The sequence below is a fragment of the Gaeumannomyces tritici genome, assembly GCF_000145635.1.
Source record: "Gaeumannomyces tritici R3-111a-1 unplaced genomic scaffold supercont2.4, whole genome shotgun sequence".
Classification (NCBI taxonomy): Eukaryota; Fungi; Ascomycota; class Sordariomycetes; order Magnaporthales; family Magnaporthaceae; genus Gaeumannomyces; species Gaeumannomyces tritici.
The window spans coordinates 1,084,941-1,106,204 of NW_008804548.1; the positions used below are offsets into that span (position 1 = coordinate 1,084,941).

General features: G+C 62.1%; 10 protein-coding genes across 11 annotated transcripts in view; 6 read left to right on the top strand and 4 right to left on the bottom strand.

Moving 5' to 3' along the window:
* Window positions 1-19: 19 nt before the first annotated feature.
* GGTG_07785 (hypothetical protein) lies at window positions 20-1,753 on the bottom strand (the record flags this gene model as incomplete). Its single annotated transcript, XM_009225611.1, has 1 exon — window positions 20-1,753. One exon carries the CDS (start codon window positions 1,751-1,753, stop codon window positions 20-22), a length of 1,734 nt encoding a protein of 577 aa, XP_009223875.1.
* A 678-nt stretch (window positions 1,754-2,431) lies between these two features.
* Window positions 2,432-3,719, bottom strand: GGTG_07786 (saccharopine dehydrogenase; the record flags this gene model as incomplete). The annotated part of the gene is made up of 3 exons (XM_009225612.1): window positions 2,432-3,285; window positions 3,401-3,578; window positions 3,651-3,719. The coding sequence occupies 3 exons, from the start codon at window positions 3,717-3,719 to the stop codon at window positions 2,432-2,434; spliced, it is 1,101 nt and encodes a 366-aa protein (XP_009223876.1).
* Window positions 3,720-4,099: 380 nt separating this feature from the next.
* Window positions 4,100-5,456, bottom strand: GGTG_07787 (hypothetical protein). The gene has a single exon (XM_009225613.1). It carries the CDS (start codon window positions 4,887-4,889, stop codon window positions 4,605-4,607), a length of 285 nt encoding a protein of 94 aa, XP_009223877.1. The 5' UTR covers window positions 4,890-5,456; the 3' UTR covers window positions 4,100-4,604.
* A 144-nt stretch (window positions 5,457-5,600) lies between these two features.
* On the top strand, window positions 5,601-8,808 carry GGTG_07788 (nuclear elongation and deformation protein 1). The gene is made up of 2 exons (XM_009225614.1): window positions 5,601-6,433; window positions 6,528-8,808. The coding sequence occupies exons 1-2, from the start codon at window positions 5,968-5,970 to the stop codon at window positions 8,348-8,350; spliced, it is 2,289 nt and encodes a 762-aa protein (XP_009223878.1). The 5' UTR covers window positions 5,601-5,967; the 3' UTR covers window positions 8,351-8,808.
* Window positions 8,731-10,875, bottom strand: GGTG_07789 (hypothetical protein). Its single transcript, XM_009225615.1, has one exon. The coding sequence runs from the start codon at window positions 10,507-10,509 to the stop codon at window positions 9,478-9,480; it is 1,032 nt and encodes a 343-aa protein (XP_009223879.1). The 5' UTR covers window positions 10,510-10,875; the 3' UTR covers window positions 8,731-9,477.
* Window positions 10,876-11,010: 135 nt separating this feature from the next.
* Window positions 11,011-12,639, top strand: GGTG_07790 (the record flags this gene model as incomplete). 2 transcript variants are annotated; one of them, XM_009225617.1, is made up of 2 exons in its annotated part: window positions 11,441-12,459; window positions 12,518-12,639. In XM_009225617.1, the coding sequence occupies one exon, from the start codon at window positions 11,441-11,443 to the stop codon at window positions 12,212-12,214; it is 774 nt and encodes a 257-aa protein (XP_009223881.1). In that variant the 3' UTR covers window positions 12,215-12,459; window positions 12,518-12,639. The 2 variants fall into 2 exon arrangements, with proteins under 2 accessions (XP_009223880.1, XP_009223881.1); XM_009225616.1 differs by having other exon boundaries at window positions 11,011-12,639.
* A 205-nt stretch (window positions 12,640-12,844) lies between these two features.
* GGTG_07791 (integral membrane protein) lies at window positions 12,845-15,445 on the top strand. The gene is made up of 7 exons (XM_009225618.1): window positions 12,845-12,982; window positions 13,048-13,663; window positions 13,763-13,799; window positions 13,875-13,945; window positions 14,016-14,319; window positions 14,403-14,475; window positions 14,551-15,445. Exons 2-7 carry the CDS (start codon window positions 13,472-13,474, stop codon window positions 15,086-15,088), a joined length of 1,215 nt encoding a protein of 404 aa, XP_009223882.1. The 5' UTR covers window positions 12,845-12,982; window positions 13,048-13,471; the 3' UTR covers window positions 15,089-15,445.
* Window positions 15,446-15,500: 55 nt separating this feature from the next.
* GGTG_07792 (histidine biosynthesis trifunctional protein) lies at window positions 15,501-18,557 on the top strand. Its single transcript, XM_009225619.1, has 2 exons — window positions 15,501-18,141; window positions 18,216-18,557. The coding sequence occupies exons 1-2, from the start codon at window positions 15,735-15,737 to the stop codon at window positions 18,416-18,418; spliced, it is 2,610 nt and encodes an 869-aa protein (XP_009223883.1). The 5' UTR covers window positions 15,501-15,734; the 3' UTR covers window positions 18,419-18,557.
* Window positions 18,558-18,734: 177 nt separating this feature from the next.
* GGTG_07793 (hypothetical protein) lies at window positions 18,735-20,211 on the top strand. The gene is made up of 2 exons (XM_009225620.1): window positions 18,735-19,232; window positions 19,368-20,211. The coding sequence occupies exons 1-2, from the start codon at window positions 19,070-19,072 to the stop codon at window positions 19,778-19,780; spliced, it is 576 nt and encodes a 191-aa protein (XP_009223884.1). The 5' UTR covers window positions 18,735-19,069; the 3' UTR covers window positions 19,781-20,211.
* Window positions 20,212-20,350: 139 nt separating this feature from the next.
* Window positions 20,351-21,264, top strand: part of GGTG_07794 (hypothetical protein) — a 1,969-nt gene continuing 1,055 nt past the window's right edge. Inside the window, exons 1-2 of the mRNA XM_009225621.1 lie at window positions 20,351-20,493; window positions 20,588-21,243. Of these exons, the coding sequence (XP_009223885.1) occupies window positions 20,468-20,493; window positions 20,588-21,243 (682 nt within the window). The 5' untranslated portion in view covers window positions 20,351-20,467. The remainder of the gene's footprint in view (window positions 20,494-20,587; window positions 21,244-21,264) is intronic.

A 21,264-nucleotide genomic window follows, 5' to 3' on the forward strand; every position in this document is an offset into this window, starting at 1 on the left:
CCCNCCCCCCCCCCCACCATCACGACCACAGCTTCTTGATCAGATACTCGATCTGCTCGGTCCGGTACGTGTCAGGCTCCGCGTACGCGAGCGACGTCGCGTTGACGTCGAAAACCATATTCTCCGGCCGCTCATCGTCGTACCGCGGCCAGCGGACGCCCGTGGCGCCTCGGTGCGCGTTGGGGTCGCCCGCGACGACGAAGCCCACCCACATGCGCGACATGACGTCCGCCAGGGCGCCAAAGGTGGGCGGCGCGCCCGCGAACGGGTTCGTGGCCACGGCCGTGTCGTAGCCCAGCCCGCGCGTGTTGTTGAACACAAAGGCCACCTCCTGGAAGTGCGTGGCGCCGAGCGCGGGCGAGACGCCGCCGACGAGCACGTTGAAGTGGTAGCTCCACGCGGGGAGGCCCGCGCGCGCCCACGTGCGCGCCCACAGCCGCCGCGGGCCGTGCTGCGCGCGGTCGCCGCCAAAGGCCGACGCGCGCTTCCACATGGCGCCGTACTTTTTCCGGTCGTCGGCCGCGGGCCTGCCGGGCAGCGTGGCCGGGATGCCGACGCGGGGCACGTCCGGGTACAGAGCCGAGAGGACCTCGGCCGTGACGTTGCCGGCGCCGGCGGCGGCCAGGTAGGCGTGCCACTGGTCCTCGGTGTCGACGCCGTACTTGCCAAACGCCGTGCCCTCGTCGAAGTTGGCCCCGATGAGCAGCGGCACACGTGTGAAGCGGCCCGACGCGAGCAGCTTGTGCCGCCGCGCAGTCAGGAACTCGCCGTCCACCACCGTCGTGAAGGACGGGGTCGCCGTCGAGTTGATGGCGTCGCTGAGCGTCCACGCCGGCACCGCGCGCAGGCACGCCAGCGAGTCGGCCGCCCCCGCGCAGCCGACCTTTGCGGCCACGGCGTCGTAGTGGTTTTGCCAGGCGTCACTGGTCGGCGGCGGCGCCTCGCCAAAGTCTGTATCGAACCCGGTGCCGCTCTGCAGGATGGCGCCGCGGTACAGCTTGTCGTCGCGCCCGTCGTAGGCCAGCATCTGTGCCGCCACGCTGCGGCTGCCCGCGCTCTCGCTCCACAGCGTCACCCTGTCCGGGTCGCCCCGGAACGCGCCAATGTTTTCTTGAACCCACTGCAGCGCGAGCCGCTGGTCCCGGAACCCGAGGTTGCCCGCGCCCGCCCTCTTGACCTCGTCGCTCCACAGGAACCCCCAGGCGTGCAGGCGGTAGTTGATGCTGGCGGCGATCATGGGCGTGCCCATCCGGACCGACTGCTCGACGATGAAGGACATGTTGTAGCGCGGGTCCGCGCTCCCGCCATTGGTGAGGCTGCCGCCGTGGATCCAGAGCGCGACGGGGAGCTTGGCGTCGGGCTTGACGCCGTGCGGGCGCACCACGTTGATGGTCAGGCAGTCCTCGGAGACGCGGTTGCCCAGCACCCACGTGTCGCTGCCGTAGCCGAAGCACAGGGGCGAGTACTCGGTCGCGTTGCGCCGGCCCTCCCAGCTCCTGCCGCTGCCGAGCGGCTGCGGCGGCCGGAAGCGCAGGTCACCCACCGGCGGCTCGGCGTAGGGCATGCCCAGGAACATGTCCTGGTGGTACGTCGGGTTGTAGACGCCGTAGTAGCTGCCGTTCTTGAGGTGCGCCGTGGGGGCGGAGTAGCCGCTAGAGCGCCTCCCGACCACGGCGGCCGTGCCCGCGACGGCGTCCTGCCTCGGGCTGACGGCGGCCGCCGAGAGGACTGCCAACAGACTGAGTCGGGCCATCGTGTCTAGCTGTTTGCCTAGTGGCTGACGCTTCAGGGACTCGGCTTCCCCCTCCCGGGGCGCGACGAGTAGGCCACTTTTGTACTCGCCCGTCCGGAGCGGGGGGCCGGCACAATGTCGGGTATCAGTGCTCGTCAGTCCATAGAGTCGGTAACTGCAGCGTCCTTCCTCGGCTCAACATTCCCACGGTGAAGGGCCCAGGTTGGGGAAACAAGCCGGGGTTAGCGAAAATATGGGGTCATATGGGGTAGGAAAGCAGCGAGGGACGTCAACAACGTGGGAGAAGCATCGTCAGCGTGACTTTCCAGAGATTTCTTCCCCGCAAATCGTCCCGCCCAGTCGGGCCTATATTGGGGAAACCTGGGGGCCCCGTGTGGGGATCAAATCTGCCCGGCTCGGTAGCAAAGCCGATGTTTGCCCGATCCCTATGTTCTGCAGTTTAAGCTTACGAATAACCATACCTAAGTCGTCCCAGGTGATTTTTCTCGGGTTTCATCACAGGAATCTCTGTTGTCTAAAGCAGGTTCTTTGGTTTTTATCCATCGCGCGTAGCACGGATATCCCAAACATTCCAGACCCAACGCCAAGCCCAACTTTTCTATCCATGAACAAAGCCAGATCGATAGTTGTAGCCAAAGAACCGCTAAAAGGCAACAACGGCCAAGACCCAGCGCCCTCTCAGGGGAGCGCCTTGACTTTCTCGTTGAACAGCTTCTCGGCGCCGGCCCACACCGGGTCGCTCTTGCGATCCTTGAGGGTCAGGAGGTATGGCAGCAGGTCGTTGCTGAAAGACTCAGACGCCTCCCTGGGCAGCAGGCTGGGGAGGTGGTCGATGCTAATGACGCTGAGGGGTGGGCCCGACTTGAGGCCATCGACCAGGACGGTGGGCTTGTCGAAGGTGGTGGCGACCGTGTAGACCGGCACGGGGTTGAAAGGGTTGGTCGTGTCGGCGGAGCAGTCGTTGATGACGCTTAGCTTGCGGTCGGGCGAGTTGAGGGTCTCGACGGTGACAAAGGGCGGGATCTGCTTGTTGAGGTAGATGCAATTGACAAAGATGTCGCTCTCGACCACCTCCTTGAACGGCCCACCGGGCGCCGTCTCGGCCAGATCCCACTTGAGGATGTTCTCCTCGGGCAGGCCGGCCTTGAGGCACAGGTCGACAGCGCCGTGACCGCAGCGGCCCAGGGCGCCGATGACGATGACGCGGGGCGCGCGGCCGGCCTTGGAGGTGCCCTCGGCGAGGGACTCCTTGACCTCGCGCACCAGCGACGCCTCGTTGGGGTGGCTCTCGACACCTGGAAGAGAGGCGCCGTCAGGGTGGGCCAGCTGCCAGGCCCAGTTCTTCAGGGCCAAGGCGGCACCAGCGAAACCAGCCCAGAAGCCAAAGGCGGCCACGCGACGACCGTCCTTCTCCAGGAACTCGATGTCGAGGAGCATGCCGTTGCCGTCGTGATACCTCCGCAGAACATTGTCCCAGCCGCCCTGGTTCTTGTAGCAGTGCGCAAACTGGACATGGGTGTGCTTGAGAGGGACTGGTCGGGCTGGTTAGCGCAAGTGGCCAGGGGTGGGAGGCCCGCACATAGTGCTGTGCTGCACTGCGTTGCATGCCTGGCTAGGTGTCGACTACGGGGAACACTCAAGACTCACAGTCCTTTTCCTCCAGCTCCTTCAGACCGATGATGATGTGGTCCTTGGGGACTTGCTCCCAGCTCCCCTCGGGAACCAGGGTCGCACCGACGGCCTCGAACTCGGCATCGTCAAAGATGCGGACGGGGCTTCGTTCGACATTGACAGTGTAGCCGGCCTCGATGAGGGCCTTGGTCGTCTATGGCCGTATAGGCTGGTTCAGCACGCAGTCACACACGGGAGGCAGCCTTGCGCAGGGGCCTGGTCTTACAGTCGGCGTCAGAGCAGACCGGTGCTCAAGCGGCTTGGTCTCGGAACGCAGATGCAGGACGGTCGCCATGTTTTCCGTCTTGGCCTGTGCTTCTCTCTACTTGGTGTTCTGGTTATTGTTGGCAGATGCAATTGAGTCCTGGCCGAGCAGTCGTCTCAACTTGCATTCCTTCTGCCAAATTTCTTGCCCTGGGCAAACCCTTGGATCCCTCTCTGCGATGTCGCAACGCAAAAATGCGGGACGGCTGGCAACTTTGCCAATTGCGGGGTGTGTGAATCACACACAGCACAACCTTTTTTCACCGCCCGGCAGTTCAACCAGTTGGAGGCAGGTGGTGAGCAAACCGGCACGACTTTGCTTCGTCTGCATATCTGGAATGGGTTGGTCCGTTTCTGGCCATGACAACGTGGAGACAAAATTAGCCTCAACTTACCATGATGTCGGGGCTACTTTTTTCGGCAAGCTGTGGAACGGCACTTTGCATAAAAGCTGCTTCTATTCCCAATGCATCAGCGGCTCGACACATGATCAGCCCCAAAGCCACTCTCGCGGTACAGGTGATTTGGGGCGTCATACGAGGCATTTTGACCAAGCTCTGCCTTTGGGTCCCCTTTTCCATTATACAGTAGTTATTCGGACATTGCATCAGCCTCCCTGTCGGGCAATTTCAGGCCACCTCCTCGTCTGCAGTAGTCGCCGTCCGTGTCTTGGGCTGGCTTCCAGACCAACAACCGAACCCCCTTGCGTCAGTCGGCAGGGAGCGGTCGACCCGACGCTAGGGGGCAACATTAGTCCAACCGCCGGTGTTTTTTCCACATCTCGTTCACCGAACGGCTTCTGGAACTGGGATTCGCAATTCGGCTCACAAAAATGGAGACGACGGGGAGCCGACAAAAAAGGGCGCGAGATTGGAAGTGGGGGTGGTTTGATTCCCAGGTCAGTCGGTGCATGACATCAGTTTTGGAGGAAAAAGATAGACGAGCCCAGGCGGCAGAGTGCCGAGGCCCCCTTTGCGGTCGGATCACGAGGGCCCATCTTGATGGGTCGTGACACCGCAACTGGGGTGCGTGGTTCGCTGGTCAAGGCCGTGGGCTCTGGCAGCTGGTCCATTACGCGCAGGGGCGTCAACTCTCGGCCGTTTTGCCCCTGTCTGCTGCCCTCGTGAAAGCGTCCAGGGTCAAAAAGGGTTTGGCCACGAAAGCGGAAGACCGACTGAACCCGCCACGGCTCTCCTGGCATCCTGGGCAGGAATCGAAGCAGCGCTGGACCGCGGGGGAGCACCAAACGGTGGCAGCTGGAGCCAATTCAGCTGCAATGCAGCCCAGGGCTGAACCCGAAAGGACAATAGGCTGGCAGCCGAGTTCTTGATGGGGGGTACTTGTGGCGGAAAAGAGCGGTTGTGTGGGGTGGGATCACACAATTGGAGCGCCGCGGCAGGAGGCAGACAGAGAGGCAGACAGGGGTGGCGATTGGGCCGCTAGTGCTGCGACGAGGGAAAGGCGTTGGAGGATGCGGCGGCCATCCATGTTTGTTGAGCCCGGCCCAGCATTCTTGGAGCCCCATCGCATTTCCGTTGATGAGGACGACGAGACATTGAGATCTCGACAGGCACAGCGGGCAGTCTAAGGGCCCAACCCGGCAGCCTGCAGATCGGGCGTAGAGGCGAGGCGACGACGGCGATGAATGGAACGACGTGTTGGACAAGATGCCTATCGAGAGCAGCGAGGCGTCCAGAGGAATAAGGCTACGTACGTGCGACGAGCTAGGCGTATGTTAGGTGGATTGTGGAGCGCATTGCGAACAAGCAGCATAAAAAGAAGAAGAAAAATTGCCATCGGCCCATTGGCGGCGCATCGAGTGGGCTTTGCACGAGCATTGAGGCGTGCATGTGAACAGGCTAGGGCCAAGGCACAGGCGTCAGCTCCCGCACCTCGTGTCTCCACCAGGTCTCGAGCAAAGTGCGAGAGCACCGACCGACAAGGCAGGCACGGCTTAGCCCGTCGTTGCCTCTTGATTGTCTCTCCATTGAGCCCACCACCCATCCTCGTCCATATTACCTGGAATACCCCTGCCCAATATTGTTTGTTTTCGCTCTTCATCTTTTCTCTCCTGGTCGCCCGCAGGACTTGGGTCCCGATTTGTTCCAGTCGAAACACACGACGACTTCTCACAGCTCCACTTGCCTTACCTCGCTGTCCCAACCAGTCCTAGCCCCAATTCCAGGCGCAGCACTTAAACGTCAACCCGCCCCAGTAGAGGGGGCTGGCAGTGTCTGGAGAAGCGCCCCAACAGCGACCGACTGCCCATAGCGACAAACATGCAGTACGTCAGGAATCTAAGCGACTCCGTGTCGACGGCGTGGAACTCGATCAACCCCGCGACTCTCAGCGGCGCCATCGATGTCATCGTCGTCGAGCAGGAGGACGGAACCCTGCTGTGCTCGCCCTTCCACGTGCGCTTCGGCAAGTTCTCGCTGCTGCGGCCCTACGAGAAGAAGGTCGAGTTCCAGGTCAATGGCGTCAAGCAGGACTACTCGATGAAGCTCGGCGAGGGCGGCGAGGCCTTCTTCGTCTTCGAGACCACCGACAATATCCCCAAGAGCATGCAGACCTCCCCCATCGCCTCGCCCGCCTCGAGTCCCTCCTTCAACCCCCAGCAATCCGCCCTCCAAGACCCCGAGGCCTTTGAGCTAGACGCCGAGTCCACGGCCAAGCCTCGCGCGGCAAGCCTAGTTAGGCCACTGCCCACCGTCCTTCCCCCCGGCGCGACCGCACGCGAAAATGGTAGGCACACTTCACAACCCCTATACTCTTCAGGGGCTATGATCTCGGGCCTGTTGTGGTGTGAGGCTGCTAACTAACACGATGCGCCTTCCAGGCATGTTGACGCCGCTTTCGACGTCCCCTCAACTATCCACCAAGCGCCTCCAGTCCGGAGACTGGTCCAACTACGACCAAAGACACCATAGCGATACCGTCTTGGGCCAGCGCACGCGCAGGCAGTCCTCCAACTTGGATGTCGACGACATTTCCCTCGAGCCCGCCAGCCCGGCAGAACTCTCGGACCGGTCCCAGAGCCCACCGCCGCTCGGCCCTAGAGAGTCTCTCGAGCGGGCTCTTGCGCTGTCGCGGGAGCTATCCGCCGTCAACATCCGCACCCAGGTCACCGAGACGGGAGATTTGATGCTCGAAATGAGCGGCGCAAACGAGGACGAGGCCTTCCGCGCAGAGATTCTCGCGCGCAAGGTTCTCTCTCAAGAGCTCGCTGGCAACTATGACGTCGGCGCGCTGATCGGCATGGACGAGCAGGGCAACCTATGGATCTACGGTAGCGAGGAGGCCAAGGATACCGCCATGAAGAAGACCATGGAGGCAACGTACCGCCACACCCACCCCAACATGTCTCTCGACGCCGTGTCCGACCCGGGCTACCAGAGTGACGACAGCTCTGGCACCGCATCCCAGATCCCTTTGCACAGGAGAACCGAGTCCGACGTCGGTCAGCTAGCACTGCAAACCCCGCCGTCGTCGCCGGGCTCCACCAGCATCGGCGACCCTAACCGGAACTACGCCAAGACTCTGCGCCTGACCAGCGACCAACTCAAGGCCATGAACCTCAAGCCGGGTGAGAACTCTCTGAGCTTCACGGTCAACCGCGCGACATGCTCGGCCAACATGTATCTATGGAAGCACGAAACACCCGTTGTCATCTCGGACATCGACGGCACCATCACCAAATCGGACGCGCTGGGTCATGTGCTCAACATGATCGGCCGCGACTGGACGCACGCGGGTGTTGCGAAACTATACAACGACATCGCCAACAACGGCTACAACATCATGTACCTGACGAGTCGGTCGGTTGGCCAGGCCGACACGACGCGGGCATACCTCCACGGCATCGTCCAGGACGGTCTGAAGCTCCCGCGCGGTCCCACGATCCTGTCGCCGGACCGCACCCTAGCTGCGCTTCGCCGCGAGGTGTACCTACGCAAGCCGCACATCTTCAAGATGGCCACGTTGCGCGACATCCGCAGCCTCTACGGCGCGGACCACCATGCCTTCTACGCCGGCTTTGGCAATCGTCTGACAGACCAGATCTCGTACCGCACCGTCGACGTGCCGCGCACGCGCATCTTCACCATCAACTCCAATGCTGAAGTCTCGCTGGACCTGTTGAGTCTCAATAAGCTCAAGCTCAGCTACCTAAGCATGTCGGAGATCGTGGAGCACTACTTTCCGCCCGTCAGCACACTGGTGACTGGCGGCGGCGAGGAGTTCACCGACTTCACCTTTTGGCGCGACACTCCTCTCGACCTCGACGAGTTCTCGGCCAGCGATTCGGACGCCAGGGCTGGCGAGAACGAAGGGGATGATGAGGGAAGCCAGTATGCCGAGGACGAGGACGAAGACGTCTACGAGGCTCTCGGCGACAGCTACATCTCGAGAGGCTCGGGCGAGTACGCCGAGATGGAGGAGAGCATCTACTACGACGACGAGGACGCCGACGATGAGGAGGAAGGGGCCGAGCCGGAGGATGAGGGCGACGAGGAGGAGGGAGACATCACCGTCGGAGACGACGGCGCCGTCCCGACAAATGATGCCCAGACAATGCCGGCCCCTGCTATGGAGCACGACACTGACGCCGAGATGATCACTGGTATCAAGGACCTCCAGGTGGCTAAGGATGCCAAGCCATGATGACCCTGTGCTGGCTGGTCCCCTGGTCAGCTGTCGACGAGAGAGCAAGCATTTGCTTTCTCTTGCTCGTCTCTTCCTCGATTCACCCCGTCAACGTTTGCCATGACATGTCATCCTTCTGTTTCCCCTTCTGTATGTTGTCCTGTTCCTGCTCTTCCGTGGGCCGAGTTCCCAGGATGCGGATCAGGACTCTTTACGAGCTCAACCGAGGACGAAAGAAAAAGGGAGGCGCTTTCAACGCGCTGAGCACAAGGGAGTCGGCGGGTTTTATTGTTATCGCATCCCCTCTGTTGCCCTCCCGCACACCTGGCTTCATCATCTGTTTTTCGGGATGGTTTTCACCATCCCATTGCATAGCAAAGGAGTTTTTGGTTTGGTTACCATGGTCATCTGTAAATAGATTTCTACTAATACATGTAAGATGACTAATTTGAGGTGCTGCATCTTTGTGCAAGGCGAGCCCATGGATATCAACTTGATTTCTGTGTTGAGGAGCAGTTGGGAATCGGGCGACAACTCCTCAAAGTTGCGGCCTTGGACACAGGTTTCGTCCCAACAGGCACGACCCAGGAGGTGCTGTTTGGACCTGGAAAGAAACATGCCGGTATTTGATGCTCTACTTTGGATGCTCGACAAGGCAAGACAACAAAAACTGTTTGACAATGGTGAATCTTGAGCCGTAAAATGATGGGTGATGATCTACGCATAGGTACAGGCCGCGAGCTCTGGGGTGCGCAAGCCTGGGCGAGCGGGTGTGGACACGAGGATGGAAACCAAATAGCAGGTGGGATAAAGAAAACTTTGTGTGAAGGGCACATGCGGTGGCTTGATAAAAAGTATTTCCGCGTTCTATCAACGAAGAACGGGGTCTTGGGTATGTGGGCTCTGCCTTTGATCACTATAAAAAACCGACGGATATGCGACCAGGTAGCCAGGTAGCCATCACTGCGCCTGAGCCCCATTTGCCCGCCTATAGATCCTCTCGTTTGTCGCTTTGGATTTGAACGTCGAGCGCGGGTGGGTGCTGTCGAATACGCGACCAATCCCAGTCGTCAGGGGCGCCTGCGATGCGGGCGCAGCTCGTAATACCTTTACAAGCTGGAACGTCCCTCCTCCCAAGGCCCCTTTCACTCCTCGGCCATCTCTTCGTCGACGTCGTCGCCAAACACGTCGTCGATGGTCCCGCCCTCGACCGGCTCCCCGCCAACCTCCTCGTCCGGCCCGTTGCCTCCCTGTGCGGCCGCCCCCGTGCCACCACCGCCGCCCTCGACACCCTCCATGGCGTCTTCCATGTCCTCGTCATCGTCGTCATCGTCATCGTCATCGTCGATGCCGGCCTCGCCGGGGCCCCACGTGTCGGTGAGGCCCCAGGCGGAGCCCGAGAGCACGAAGCGCTCCGACGGCAGGCGCACGCCCCACTCGGAGGGCAGGATGCGGGGCAGGGCGGAGCGGTTGCGCTCGCGCGCCGTCTCGAGCAGGAACTCCTTGCTCGCGCCGCCGCCGCCGCCGCCGCCGCCGCCTCCACCGCCTCCTGTTGCTGCCGCGCCCGCGCCCGCCGACGCGGTAGCATTGGTGGTGGTGCCGCTGCTGACGGCGACGCCGCCGGCACCACCCCGGAACTGGAAGGCCAGGCGGCTGGCGATGGCGACCTGGACGGCGCCGGCCGAGACGGAGGCGTCGCCGCCGGGAGGGGCCGTGGCGGACGCGCCCTGGGACGCGCTGGGCTTGGCGCCGGCGTGGGTGGTGTAGGGGTCGCCCGACAGGTGCAGGGCGTCGGAGAGCACGGCGGCGGTGTGGCGGTAGGCGAAGTCGAGGAGCAGCAGCGGCACGCGCGGCTCAAAGGCCGTGACGCCCTGGGCCGTCAGGAGGAGCTCGAGGGTGCGCGCGTCCCTAGGCCGGGGGGCTTGCTGGTTGTTGTTATTGCTGTTGTTGTTCCCCCCGCCGTTGGGGTGCGGCTGTTGTTGTTGTGGTTGGGCGGCGGCCGGCGCCGCTGCTGCTGCTGCTGCTGCTGCTTGTGAGGGCTGTGACGGCTGCTGCTGTGTCGACGGCTGCGTCTGGGTCTGGCTGCTCGGCACGGTGACGGTCGACTGGGTCGAGGCGGCGGGCTGGCTGGCCGCCGGGGCCACCCCGTTGGCCTGCGGCGCCATTGAGGTCGACATTGGTACTGTTTGCCTGCGGGCGCCGGCGGCGGTATTACTATTACTGCGTGTCGCCTCGCCGGGGGGCGGATTGGGCGGGGGTGGATCGAGGAAGTGCGAGTCGGCGGATTGGGCGTCGTTTGCGCGACGCGAGGCGGGCGTTGTGGCTGCGCGCGCCGCGATTAGATGTCAAACGCCAGGGCCAGGCAGTGGTAGAGAGCTCCGTCTTGGTGGAGCGATGTTGCAGTGTCCGGTTCGCAAGGAGCGGCTCGGATGGCGGGATGGGTCGATCGGTCGAGATGGAGGCGTGGCCGGCTGTGGTTTTGGCGGCCAGGGATTGCAGCTTGTCGGCTCAAGCATGAATTTCTGCATTCCATCCAAATCTAGTTTGGATTCCCGTCATTGGCGGCTCAGAGCCGATGGAGTGCGTTTATGCACGGACCACAGCTTAAATCGCACCTGCATTGTCCGTGAGGGGTAGACCTGCACCATCCCGTCCTCCTCCAACTGTCATTAGATTCTGTTCAGGCTTTCTTCTTCCATAACCTAGGAACCTCCCCACATCCCCTGGTGATTCCATTGTCGTGTACATGTGGAGATAGCGATTCCCACGTCTTTCATCATCGTGCTTGTTCAAACACGACCACAGCGCCAGGCAGCCAAGCTCAACATTTAAGCTCTGGATTAGATCATGCCGAAACCTGGCAGATTTGACACTGTCCAAGCCGCCCGTGATAGACGGCGGCGTGACTCATTATAAGGCATCGGTATTGGCACATTTACAGCCGCTTCTGGAGGGACATGCGCATATATCATTCATCTTTGTATCCATCCCAGACCTTCCCGAATCAGTTGTTGATCAGTTCTACAAGGCATTACTGCCCCAGCCTGCGTAGCAAACCACACTTTGCGCCTTACTTTGCCTATAGCTCTTACAATACCTCAAAAGAAAATGATTCCCTATCGAGAGGCCAAGGCCACGAAAGTCAAGAAGAGCAAGCACAAAGGAAAAGGCGGGTCCTCCGCCAGTGGCTCGCAGCTGAGAGAACGCTCACAGTCCCCAACCAGGCCGCTATACTTTTTCACGCCAAACGAAAGGTACGGCGAGTTCTCTCAGTGGTATCGATCCAAGTTCACCGTCACCGCAGACGAGATCAAGGCTGTGATCGGCCGGGACCTGGAAGACGTGCATGACGACCAGGTCGCGGACCCCGAATCTGGTGACCCCGAATCTGGTGACCCCGAATCTGGTGCCGCCGCCGCCGCCGCTGGTCCGGACTACCTGACCTTTCGCTGCGCCGAGCAGTTCATGATGTACTGCAAGGCGGCACGATTCGGCGACCGCGAGACGCAGCGGCTCGTCATGGCGACCGACAGCCCCAAGGAGCAGAAGCGGCTCGGGCGGGCCGTGGACGGCTTCGACGACGGCGGCTGGGACGAGGTCAAGAGCGCGGTCGTGGTGGCGGGCAACATGGCAAAGTTCGGGCAGAACGCGCCCCTGGGCCGCGCGCTGCTGGCCACGGGCGACCGGCTCCTCGTCGAGGCCGCGTCCCGGGACCGCGTCTGGGGCATCGGGTACACCGCTAAGACGGCGCCCCACCGGCGCAAGCACTGGGGCGAGAACAGGCTGGGCGTGGCGCTGATGGAGGTCAGGGCGCGGCTGAGGGAGAGGGAGCAGGGAAGAAAAGGGGAGGAGTGGCAGGAACAGGAGGGGGAAGGAGAGTGAGGGGGCCGCAGCCTTGGGCCGCCCTGTCGACGGCCTGGTACTGACTTGGGGGGCACATGCAGCAAAGTGGATTCATTGGCACTCAGGGCATCTCACCTGCGGGAGGGCCGCCTGTGGCTGGTGCGGTGCAACGCAGGCAAAGCCCACTCACAAGCTAGCGAGGCGAGGGAGTCGAGGTTCTTCCGTCTCAAGAAAAGGGGGATTCGAAACATGTGCATATTGCCTCCAATAGGATACCTGTACAGGTGAGTAAGATACTAAACGTTACGACCCGCAGATCCTTCCTAATTAGGCCACTCCCAGTCTACATTTTTTGCCATAGAAGATCCCGCCAAATTAATGCACCGCTACCCGCGCCTCGATCTGCCAGAACCTACTAGAATCGTCCCAAGCTGTTAGTTACAATACATTGATTCCTATACAAATTGTGCGTTGAGATATGTACCCTTACCCCCCTTGCTAATATCCTGACAGATCCCCCTTGTTAGGCCCACAACGTACTCTCAGGCTCCCCTGTCTCCCGGCCGGGAAGGGCTTGGCAGCCGGATGCCAAGGTCGTATTGTACCTTACCCACCTAAGTAAGCCCGCTCTGGAGCCGAGTCAGTCGCACACGCAAGCTAAGGCGAGCTACTGTACGTGTCGACCTGCCCTACTTGCGTGTCTAAAGCCTAACGGCACATCGGCCGGGCTCCCACAACCGTTGCAGCCGGGCGCGTCGCTGATACTGATGTGCTTCAGCCACAGCCAATGCCCGTATCAGGAGATGAGTACGGCTTTCCCCCAGCAAGCCTACCAGCCATCGGCGCAGACGGCGGCTAACATCCGCCATTAGCGCCCCCGCCTGCAGAAAATAGCGTTTCGCGATGGGCTAGGGAGGCCGGGGAGCCCATGTGAGCCCAGGGGAGCGAGTCGGCTGACGTCTCGCACAATCTGGCGTCCTGCACAAATGAGGACGGCGGAGCAGGGGGGCCAAGGACCTCCCTCCGGTGGAGCAGCGGGCTTCGTCTGGCAGACAGGGACTGGCGTTCATCGGATCGGATCCAGGGGTCCTGCCTCTCCTTTTGAGCTGGACCTCGTCCCCGTTACCCTCATCCGTACCGCATATACAAGACGATGGCGAAGGCGGCACCGACGCACTAGCACTAGCACCAGCAGCCGCGCGCGAGGATAGCAACGCCCCAAGCGCCCGCCTGGATAAGTCTGGATAGCCCCCCGACATCTCGCCCACGGTGCCGGCCGTTGCGACAAACGCCAAGATGGATCCCTCACTACTCCCGGTGACGGACCACCCCAAGCCGATTCCCATGACAAACCAGGTGACGGGCTTCCTCATCGGCAACGTCATCGCCTTGTTCTTCGCTGCAGCGACGGTCGCCGGCCGCTTTATGTGCCGTATTTTCTTTTCCGCCGGCTTGGGCACGGACGACTGGCTTATCCTTGTGGCACTGGTACGCCCAGCCTATATCCCTATATCCCTATATCCCACCCGATTGTGAGCGGGAGGCCGTGTTTTGACTGACTATTGGGGACCTGTTTGTCGGCTCTAGATCTTAGCCATAGCAGCAAACGTGCTTGGTTTTGTTCGTATGTTTGTGTCCTTGTAAGCGACCCCGAGGACAACTGCGCCCGGCAACTGACCAAGACGTGCAATTTCAACAGTGTTCACCACGGGGGCAGGCCACCCCATGGCCGAAGTCGTGCCCACGGGAAACCTTCCGCACATGCTGCTAGTGAGCATCCACTCCTTTGTGTATGTGTGCTGCCCCCTGCTTGCGCAAAGCTGACAAAAAACGCTCCCAGATTGTTTTCCTCCTGGTCTTCGTCTCAATCACGAGCCTGGCCGCGAGCAAGCTCAGCATGCTCTTCTTCTACCTGCGCATCTTTGATCGGAAGATGCGCCTGTGGTGCTGGGCCGTCATGGGCTTCGTCGTTGTTTGGGCCGTAGCTATCTTGATGACCAATGTCTTCATGTGCACGCCCATCAGCGCGCAGTGGGACCTTAGACTAGCCGCAGTTGCCAAATGCGGGGACGCCCTCCCCCTCTACAAAACTATTGTCATCTCCAGCCTCTTGACTGATATCATCATCATGATGATGCCAATGAGTATGTTTCCTCCCCCTTCAACGCCGTCCCCTGACATAGTCCTATGAAGATTTGGGCTAACTCGGAAATCCACGCGATGGCAGAGACGATATGGGGGCTGAACATGAGAACGACGGAAAAGCTTGGTCTCATGATGTCCTTTCTCTTGTTGTTTGGGTAAGCTTGAAATAGTTGCTAGGCGATGCATGGGCGTGGGACGAGACTGACGGAGCCTCTCAAAAAAAATCACAGGGTCGTCATCGTCGGGTGCATCCGCTACTACTACGTGTCGAAAGTCGACCTGGCCGCAAACATTACGAGGGACATACCCCTGTCCCTCTTCACGACCAATATCGAGCTCAGCCTGGGCATCATCTGCGTCAGCATCCCGATGCTGCGGCCGCTATACACGCGGTACCGGGCCAAGCACTCGGCGTCCAAGCTGAGCGACCAGGCCCAGCGGAGCGACCTGCAGACGTACGGCGGCGGCGGCGGCGGCGGCGGCAAGGGCCCGTCGGGCAAGAACTCCCGCAACAGGGTCGGGCCCGCCGCCGACATCACCCTGACCACCTTTTACGACAGCGCACCCAAGGACGAGTACGGGGTCGGCGGCGTGAGCGAGTCGGCTATCGAGGCCGGGTCTAACCACAGCGTCGCGGGCTCCGGGGGTGAGAGCGAGCGAAACCTGACCAGCGACGCCACGCAGTATCACACCAAGGAGGCCTCGAACCGCAGGAACACTGGCCTGGCCATTGAGGTGCACAAGCAGTGGGAGATTCGGAGAGACTAGACCGAGAGAGGGAGTGGCGTATGTGGGACGAAGGCGGCGGTTGGTTCAAGACGCCTGTTTCTGGAGTCCCTGCTTTTGTGCCATCTGTGGGCGGTGGTTTGTGATACGCCAAGGGCAAGCGAGCGAGAGCAATGAGTGCCATTACTGGACTTTGATATATCCATCGTGATATATCTTCAAGCTTTATATCGTGCGTCTCAGGGGTTCGTTGAATCAGCTGAGGCGCGAACCAACATGACAGTTGAGGGCACGGACCAATAGCTAGATCCCCTCAGTGAGCATGCAGCCACACCACCACCCCTGCTCGCCGATGGGTCTATGCGGGGCGGATTTTTGGGCCAATTGCCCCTCCATGATTTGTTCGCAGCATGACGACAGGCGAAGGGGGCGCCGATGCAGGAGCCCCGAGACGCATCGTTTAGGTGACGCGTTTTTTTTTCATGACTGATTCCTAGCGAGCACCATTGAAGACTGAACTAAACAGATTGTGATAGTTTCCAGCGCATTGGCGGCAGGCTTTCGGCAGTAACTGGAACAGGCCCCCCTTGGACTCACAAAAACCCCTGCGCAAAACAGCTTCAGCCGCCGTAGCCAGAGAGAAACCTCGACCCTAGACTGAGTCACGCCACAAGCCTCGCGATTCGCGATGGAGACGACCCTACCGCTGCCCTTCCTGGCCAGCGTCGCCGTGCCGCTGGGACCCGGTGCCGAGCAGGATGGCCTGTCCCGCGAGCAGCTCGCGTGCCTGGGCGCCGTCTTCCTCGAGGCGACGGCGCAGAACCTGGCCGACGTCCGGGCCTTTCTCGGCCAGGGGGACGGCCTCGCGTTCGAGCCCTACGTCGACGTGACGCGGCTCGAGTCCCGGGACGAGATACTGGCGCTGCTCGACGGCGGCGCCCGCAAGGTCTTTGTGCGGCCCGAGCAGTTTGACGACCTGAGCGAGCACGGCTCCAGGGTCGCGCAGGCCGTCGCCGCCTCGGCCCAGGGGCTGCCGGCCACCGAGGGCGGGCTGTTGGTGTCGGGCATCGAGACGGACGGCTCCGACCCCGCCGCCGTCGTCGAGCAACTCAAGTCGCGCAAGATCCCGCGCCTCTTTGTCAAGCCGGCCCCCGGCGCGGACCTGGCCCGGTTCGTCGAGCTCGCCCGCCAGATCCCCGCCGTCCCCGTTCTGCCGTCCTCGAGCCTGGCCGCGTCGGCCAAGGACGCGCCGGCCGGGAAGCTGGCCGTGTCGGGGCTCCTGGCGGCGGGCTGGGCCTCGGACCGCGCCGACGGGCTGGTGCCGACGGTGGTGACGGACGAGGGCGGCGTGGCGCTGGGGCTGGTCTACAGCAGCGAAGAGAGCGTGGGCGAGGCGCTGCGCACGCGCACGGGCGTCTACCAGAGCCGCAAGCGCGGGCTCTGGTACAAGGGCGCCACGTCGGGCGACACGCAGCAGCTGGTGCGTATCTCGCTCGACTGCGACAGCGACACGCTCAAGTTTGTCGTCCGCCAAAAAGGGCGATTCTGCCACCTTGACCAGGCCGGCTGCTTCGGCGAGACGGGCGGCGTCGCCAAGCTCGAGCGCACGCTGCGGGCCCGCAGGGAGTCGGCGCCCCAGGGCTCCTACACGGCCCGCCTGTTCTCGGACGAGAAGCTCCTCCGGGCCAAGATCATGGAGGAGGCCGAGGAGCTGTGCGACGCAAAGACCCCTTCGGACGTCGCCTTTGAGGCCGCTGACCTGATATACTTTGCCCTGACCAAGGCGGTGGCGTCGGGCGTGTCGCTGGCTGACATTGAGAGGAACCTGGACGCGAAGAGCTGGAAGGTCAAGCGTCGCACTGGGGACGCCAAGGGTAAGTGGGCCGAGAAGGAGGGCGTCAAAGCCGCCGGGGGTGCGGCGCCGGCCGCTGTAGAAGCTCCTGCCGCAGCCGCGGACGGGGAGAGGATAGCCATGAGGCGCTACGACGCCAGCGTCAACTCGGCGGCAGAGATTCGGGAGGCGCTCAAGCGGCCGTCGCAGAAGTCGTCGGACGCCATCATGAAGATCATCGGCCCCATCGTCGAGGACGTGCGCGCCAACGGCGACAAGGCGCTGCTGGCGTACACGCACAGGTTCGAAAAGGCCACGTCGCTGACGTCCCCGGTGCTGCGCGCGCCGTTCCCGGAGTCGCTCATGCGGCTGGCCCCGGAGACGGCGCGGGCCATCGACGTGTCCTTCGAGAACATTCGGCGCTTCCACGCGGCGCAAAAGGAGGAGAAGCCGCTGCGGGTCGAGACGATGCCGGGCGTGGTGTGCAGCCGCTTCTCGCGCCCCATCGAGCGCGTCGGGCTCTACGTGCCTGGCGGCACGGCGGTCCTGCCTAGCACGGCGCTGATGTTGGGGGTGCCGGCCATGGTGGCCGGGTGCGGGCGCATCGTGCTCGCGTCGCCGCCGCGGGCCGACGGCACCGTGACGCCCGAGATCGTCTACGTGGCGCACAAGGTGGGCGCCGAGAGCATCGTACTCGCGGGCGGGGCGCAGGCGATCGCGGCCATGGCGTACGGCACCGAGAGCGTGGCAAAGGTGGACAAGATCCTGGGGCCCGGCAACCAGTTCGTCACGGCGGCCAAGATGCTGGTCAGCAACGACACCAACGCCGGCGTCGGCATCGACATGCCCGCGGGGCCGTCCGAGGTCCTGGTCGTGGCCGACTCGGCCGCCGAGCCGGCCTTTGTGGCGTCGGACCTGTTGTCGCAGGCCGAGCACGGCGTCGACAGCCAGGTGGTGCTGGTCGCCGTGGGGCTCGACGAGGCCAGCCTGCGCCGCATCGAGGACGAGGTGCACCGGCAGGCGACGGCGCTGCCGCGCGTCGACATTGTGCGCGGCAGCATCAAGCACTCGCTGACCATCTCGGTGCGCACCATCGACGAGGCCATGGCCATCAGCAACGACTACGCGCCCGAGCACCTGATCCTGCAGGTGCGCGACGCCGAGGCCGTCGTGGACAAGGTCATGAACGCCGGCAGCGTCTTTATCGGGCAGTGGACGCCCGAGAGCGTGGGCGACTACTCGGCCGGCGTCAACCACTCTCTGCGTGAGTTCTCTTTTGCCCATACGTCTCAGTCTGTATTAGTCCCTGCTAACGTGTGACCTCGTTATCCATCACAGCCACATATGGTTACGCCAAGCAGTACTCGGGCGTCAACCTCGGGTCCTTCGTCAAGCACATCACCAGCTCAAACCTGACGGCCGAGGGCCTGCGCAACGTTGGGGACGCGGTCATGGAGCTGGCCAGGGTCGAGGAGCTCGAGGCGCACAGGAGAGCGGTCAGCCTGAGGATCGAGCACATGAACAAGAGCGGCTTGTCGTAGGGGAGGGTAGGGCGTTGAAACAAAATTTTGGAGGGCACGGCCAGCTTTTGGGAGGCACAGCACTGTAGAGCCCCAAGTATAGAGGAAATCACAATAATTCCGAGTTAGTTGATATGAAATCGACTTGTTGTGTTTGCAGCTCAAGGCTCATGTCGTGGTCTTGGGGCTGGATTCAGGGGTAGATAACCCCAACCCTTGGAATTCGGCAGGCTGTCAGCAGCTTAGCGGGCAGCCATCTCCACATTTTGCCATCAGCACCGAAGCTCATCGGCTCAGAGTGGTGTGTTTCCATGGTTGAGCTTGAATTTGCTGAAGAACAGAAGAACATCTGAGCAACGGCATTCGCACCTGTTGGACCATAGAACCCACCACGAACCGCCTCGTGAAAGCCACCAGAGCTCCCAATCCGCCTTTTCAAACGGCCTGCTCCATCTCACGAGAGAACCCCCGCACGTTCCAGCGACCCAAAAGAGCATCCCCGATCCGCCCTCGACTGCGAAAAGCCCCAGCGACGACGTGCGACGAACTGTTTCGGACGGAACGAGAACCAACTACTACCTACCTACCTTCCCCGACGGGCGGCGTCCAGGCTCGCCCTGCGCGCCCACCTCCTTCTCCTTATCCACACACACACATCCCCCCCGACAACGAATGGCCACGATGGCGGCCGAGCCACCATCCGCCGGCGGGGAGTCGGCGCCCAAGCTGCCCATGCCATCGCGCAACCCGATCCCGTTGTCGGCATCGCAGGAGGCGGCGGTGCGCGAGGTGTTTTATGCGCGGGTGAGGAGGCTATGCCAACCCGAGATAAAAGGTTGGGGGTTTTTTTTTTTATTTCCGCCTTGTTCCATGGCGGGGAGAGGGGGGTTCTTGTTATATCATACACAGCACTGTTCCCCCTCCCGAAACGCAGCAGAACAGGTGGCCTGACATGACAATGCACGCACAGCATTCGCCGACTGCGCAATGGGCCGCACCTTCTCGGTCCCGTTCGCGTGCCGCGAGTCGCACCGCACCATGAACGGCTGCATGAAGGCGCACGCGACCGAGGCCGAGCACGACGCCGCGCGCGAGGAGTGGTTCGCGGGCCGCCTGGAGCGCCAGCGCGAGCGCGAGCAAAAGGCCCGCCGCAAGCTCGAGCAGGAGCGCTTCCACCGCGAGTGGTGGGGCCTGCCCGAGCGCGACCGCGAGGACCTGCGCCGCGAGCAGGAGAAGCTAGCCATGGGGGAGCGGATCGGCGGGCATGCGGCGCCGGGGAGGCCGAGGGTTGACGGCGGTGGTGGTGGTGGTGAGGGTGGCGCGGGCGGGAGTAGGGGTGGCGCGTCACGGGTAGAAGGGGATGGGAAGGGGTCTGAGAGGTGACGGCGGGGGATTCCTCTGCCGGGGCGAGGTCTAGGGGAGGTTTGTTGCTCGGGGCTGGATTTCGCTGGGCTGAGGACTTTGTTGCAGTGACGTGCAATGAGAAGCACGATGGATATCCATGATCCTTGGCTGCTGTCGGTGGGCCTGTACATGTATCTATCACCTAGTTTTATGTGTATCACTATGGGATGACCATCCACCGCCTTGACAAGAGCAATATCAAAAAGATGCTCTACCGCTACCATTTAGAGCTTGCGAACACCCCTGAGCAATGAGGATAGCTTGCCACGCCCACCACCAAAAAGGCCAGTTCCTTTTTAGGCATAGGGACAGGAATAGGTACGGAACTAAAGATAAAAAGAAAAGGAAAATAGGAATAAAAATACGAATAAGACAGCTTACCGCATCAACAATTTCACTCAATCTTTGGGACCCAAGACTGCATAGCAGCACCTCAACTGGTTCCATCCGCATTCTAACCCCACATTCGGCCCAGGATTCGGCGCCGAGGACCAAGGAGCCGCTGTCGGCTCCCGCAGGCCGGTCATCGGAACTTTGTTTCTTATCCATGGGCTCATAAATACCGGTCAAGCACCATTGTTGGCCGGACGGTGTTCTTGAACTAGGTATACCGAGCCTCGGGCTATCACGACAGGTGTTTACACTGTAGAACAAACGTCAACCAAAATGACGGCACACGTCGTCGTCATTGGGTATTGCCCCCTACACAATCCAAGCCCCCAGGTCACTTACACGCCCAGCACTGTAAATAAGTCAAAAGGCGCATACTTTCTAACCTCTCCCCAGCGCCGGCGTCACCGGCCTCAGCGCCGCTAGCCGCCTGCAGGACGCCGGGCTCCGCGTCACCGTCGTGGCGCGCGATTTCCCAACCCCGTCCGAGACCATCGACGCGCGCGCCTCCATCAACTACGCCTCGCCCTGGGGCGGCGCCCACAACCGCTGGGTCGTCCCACCGCCTACCACCACCACCACCAACACCGACACCGCCGCCCGCGTCCTGGCCCGCGACCACGCCTTCGCGCTCGAGACGTACGCGCACATGGACGCGCTGAGCCGCGCCCGCCCCGAGGCCGGCGTCACCTTCATGCCGGGCATCGAGTACCTCGAGGACCCCGGGCGATTCGAGGGGGAGGGCAACCACCTGCTGACCGAGGCGCGCGCGCGCGAGCTGGGCGTCGAGGGCTTCCGCCTGCTGGACGCCTCGGAGCTGCCGCGCGGCGTGCGCTGGGGGTGCAGCTACCGCACCTGGTGCGTCAACCCCATGGTCTACCTGGCCTTTCTGCTGCGCCGGCTGGCCCGCCGCGGCGCCGCGCTGGTGCGCCGCGAGGTGCGCGGGCCCGACGAGGCGTGGGCGCTGGGCGCCGAGCTGGGCGCCGAGGTCGACGTGGTTGTCAACTGTTCGGGCGTTGGGTTTGGGGACGCGGACGTGTTTATCACCCGAGGTCTGTTTTTTTTTTNTTTTC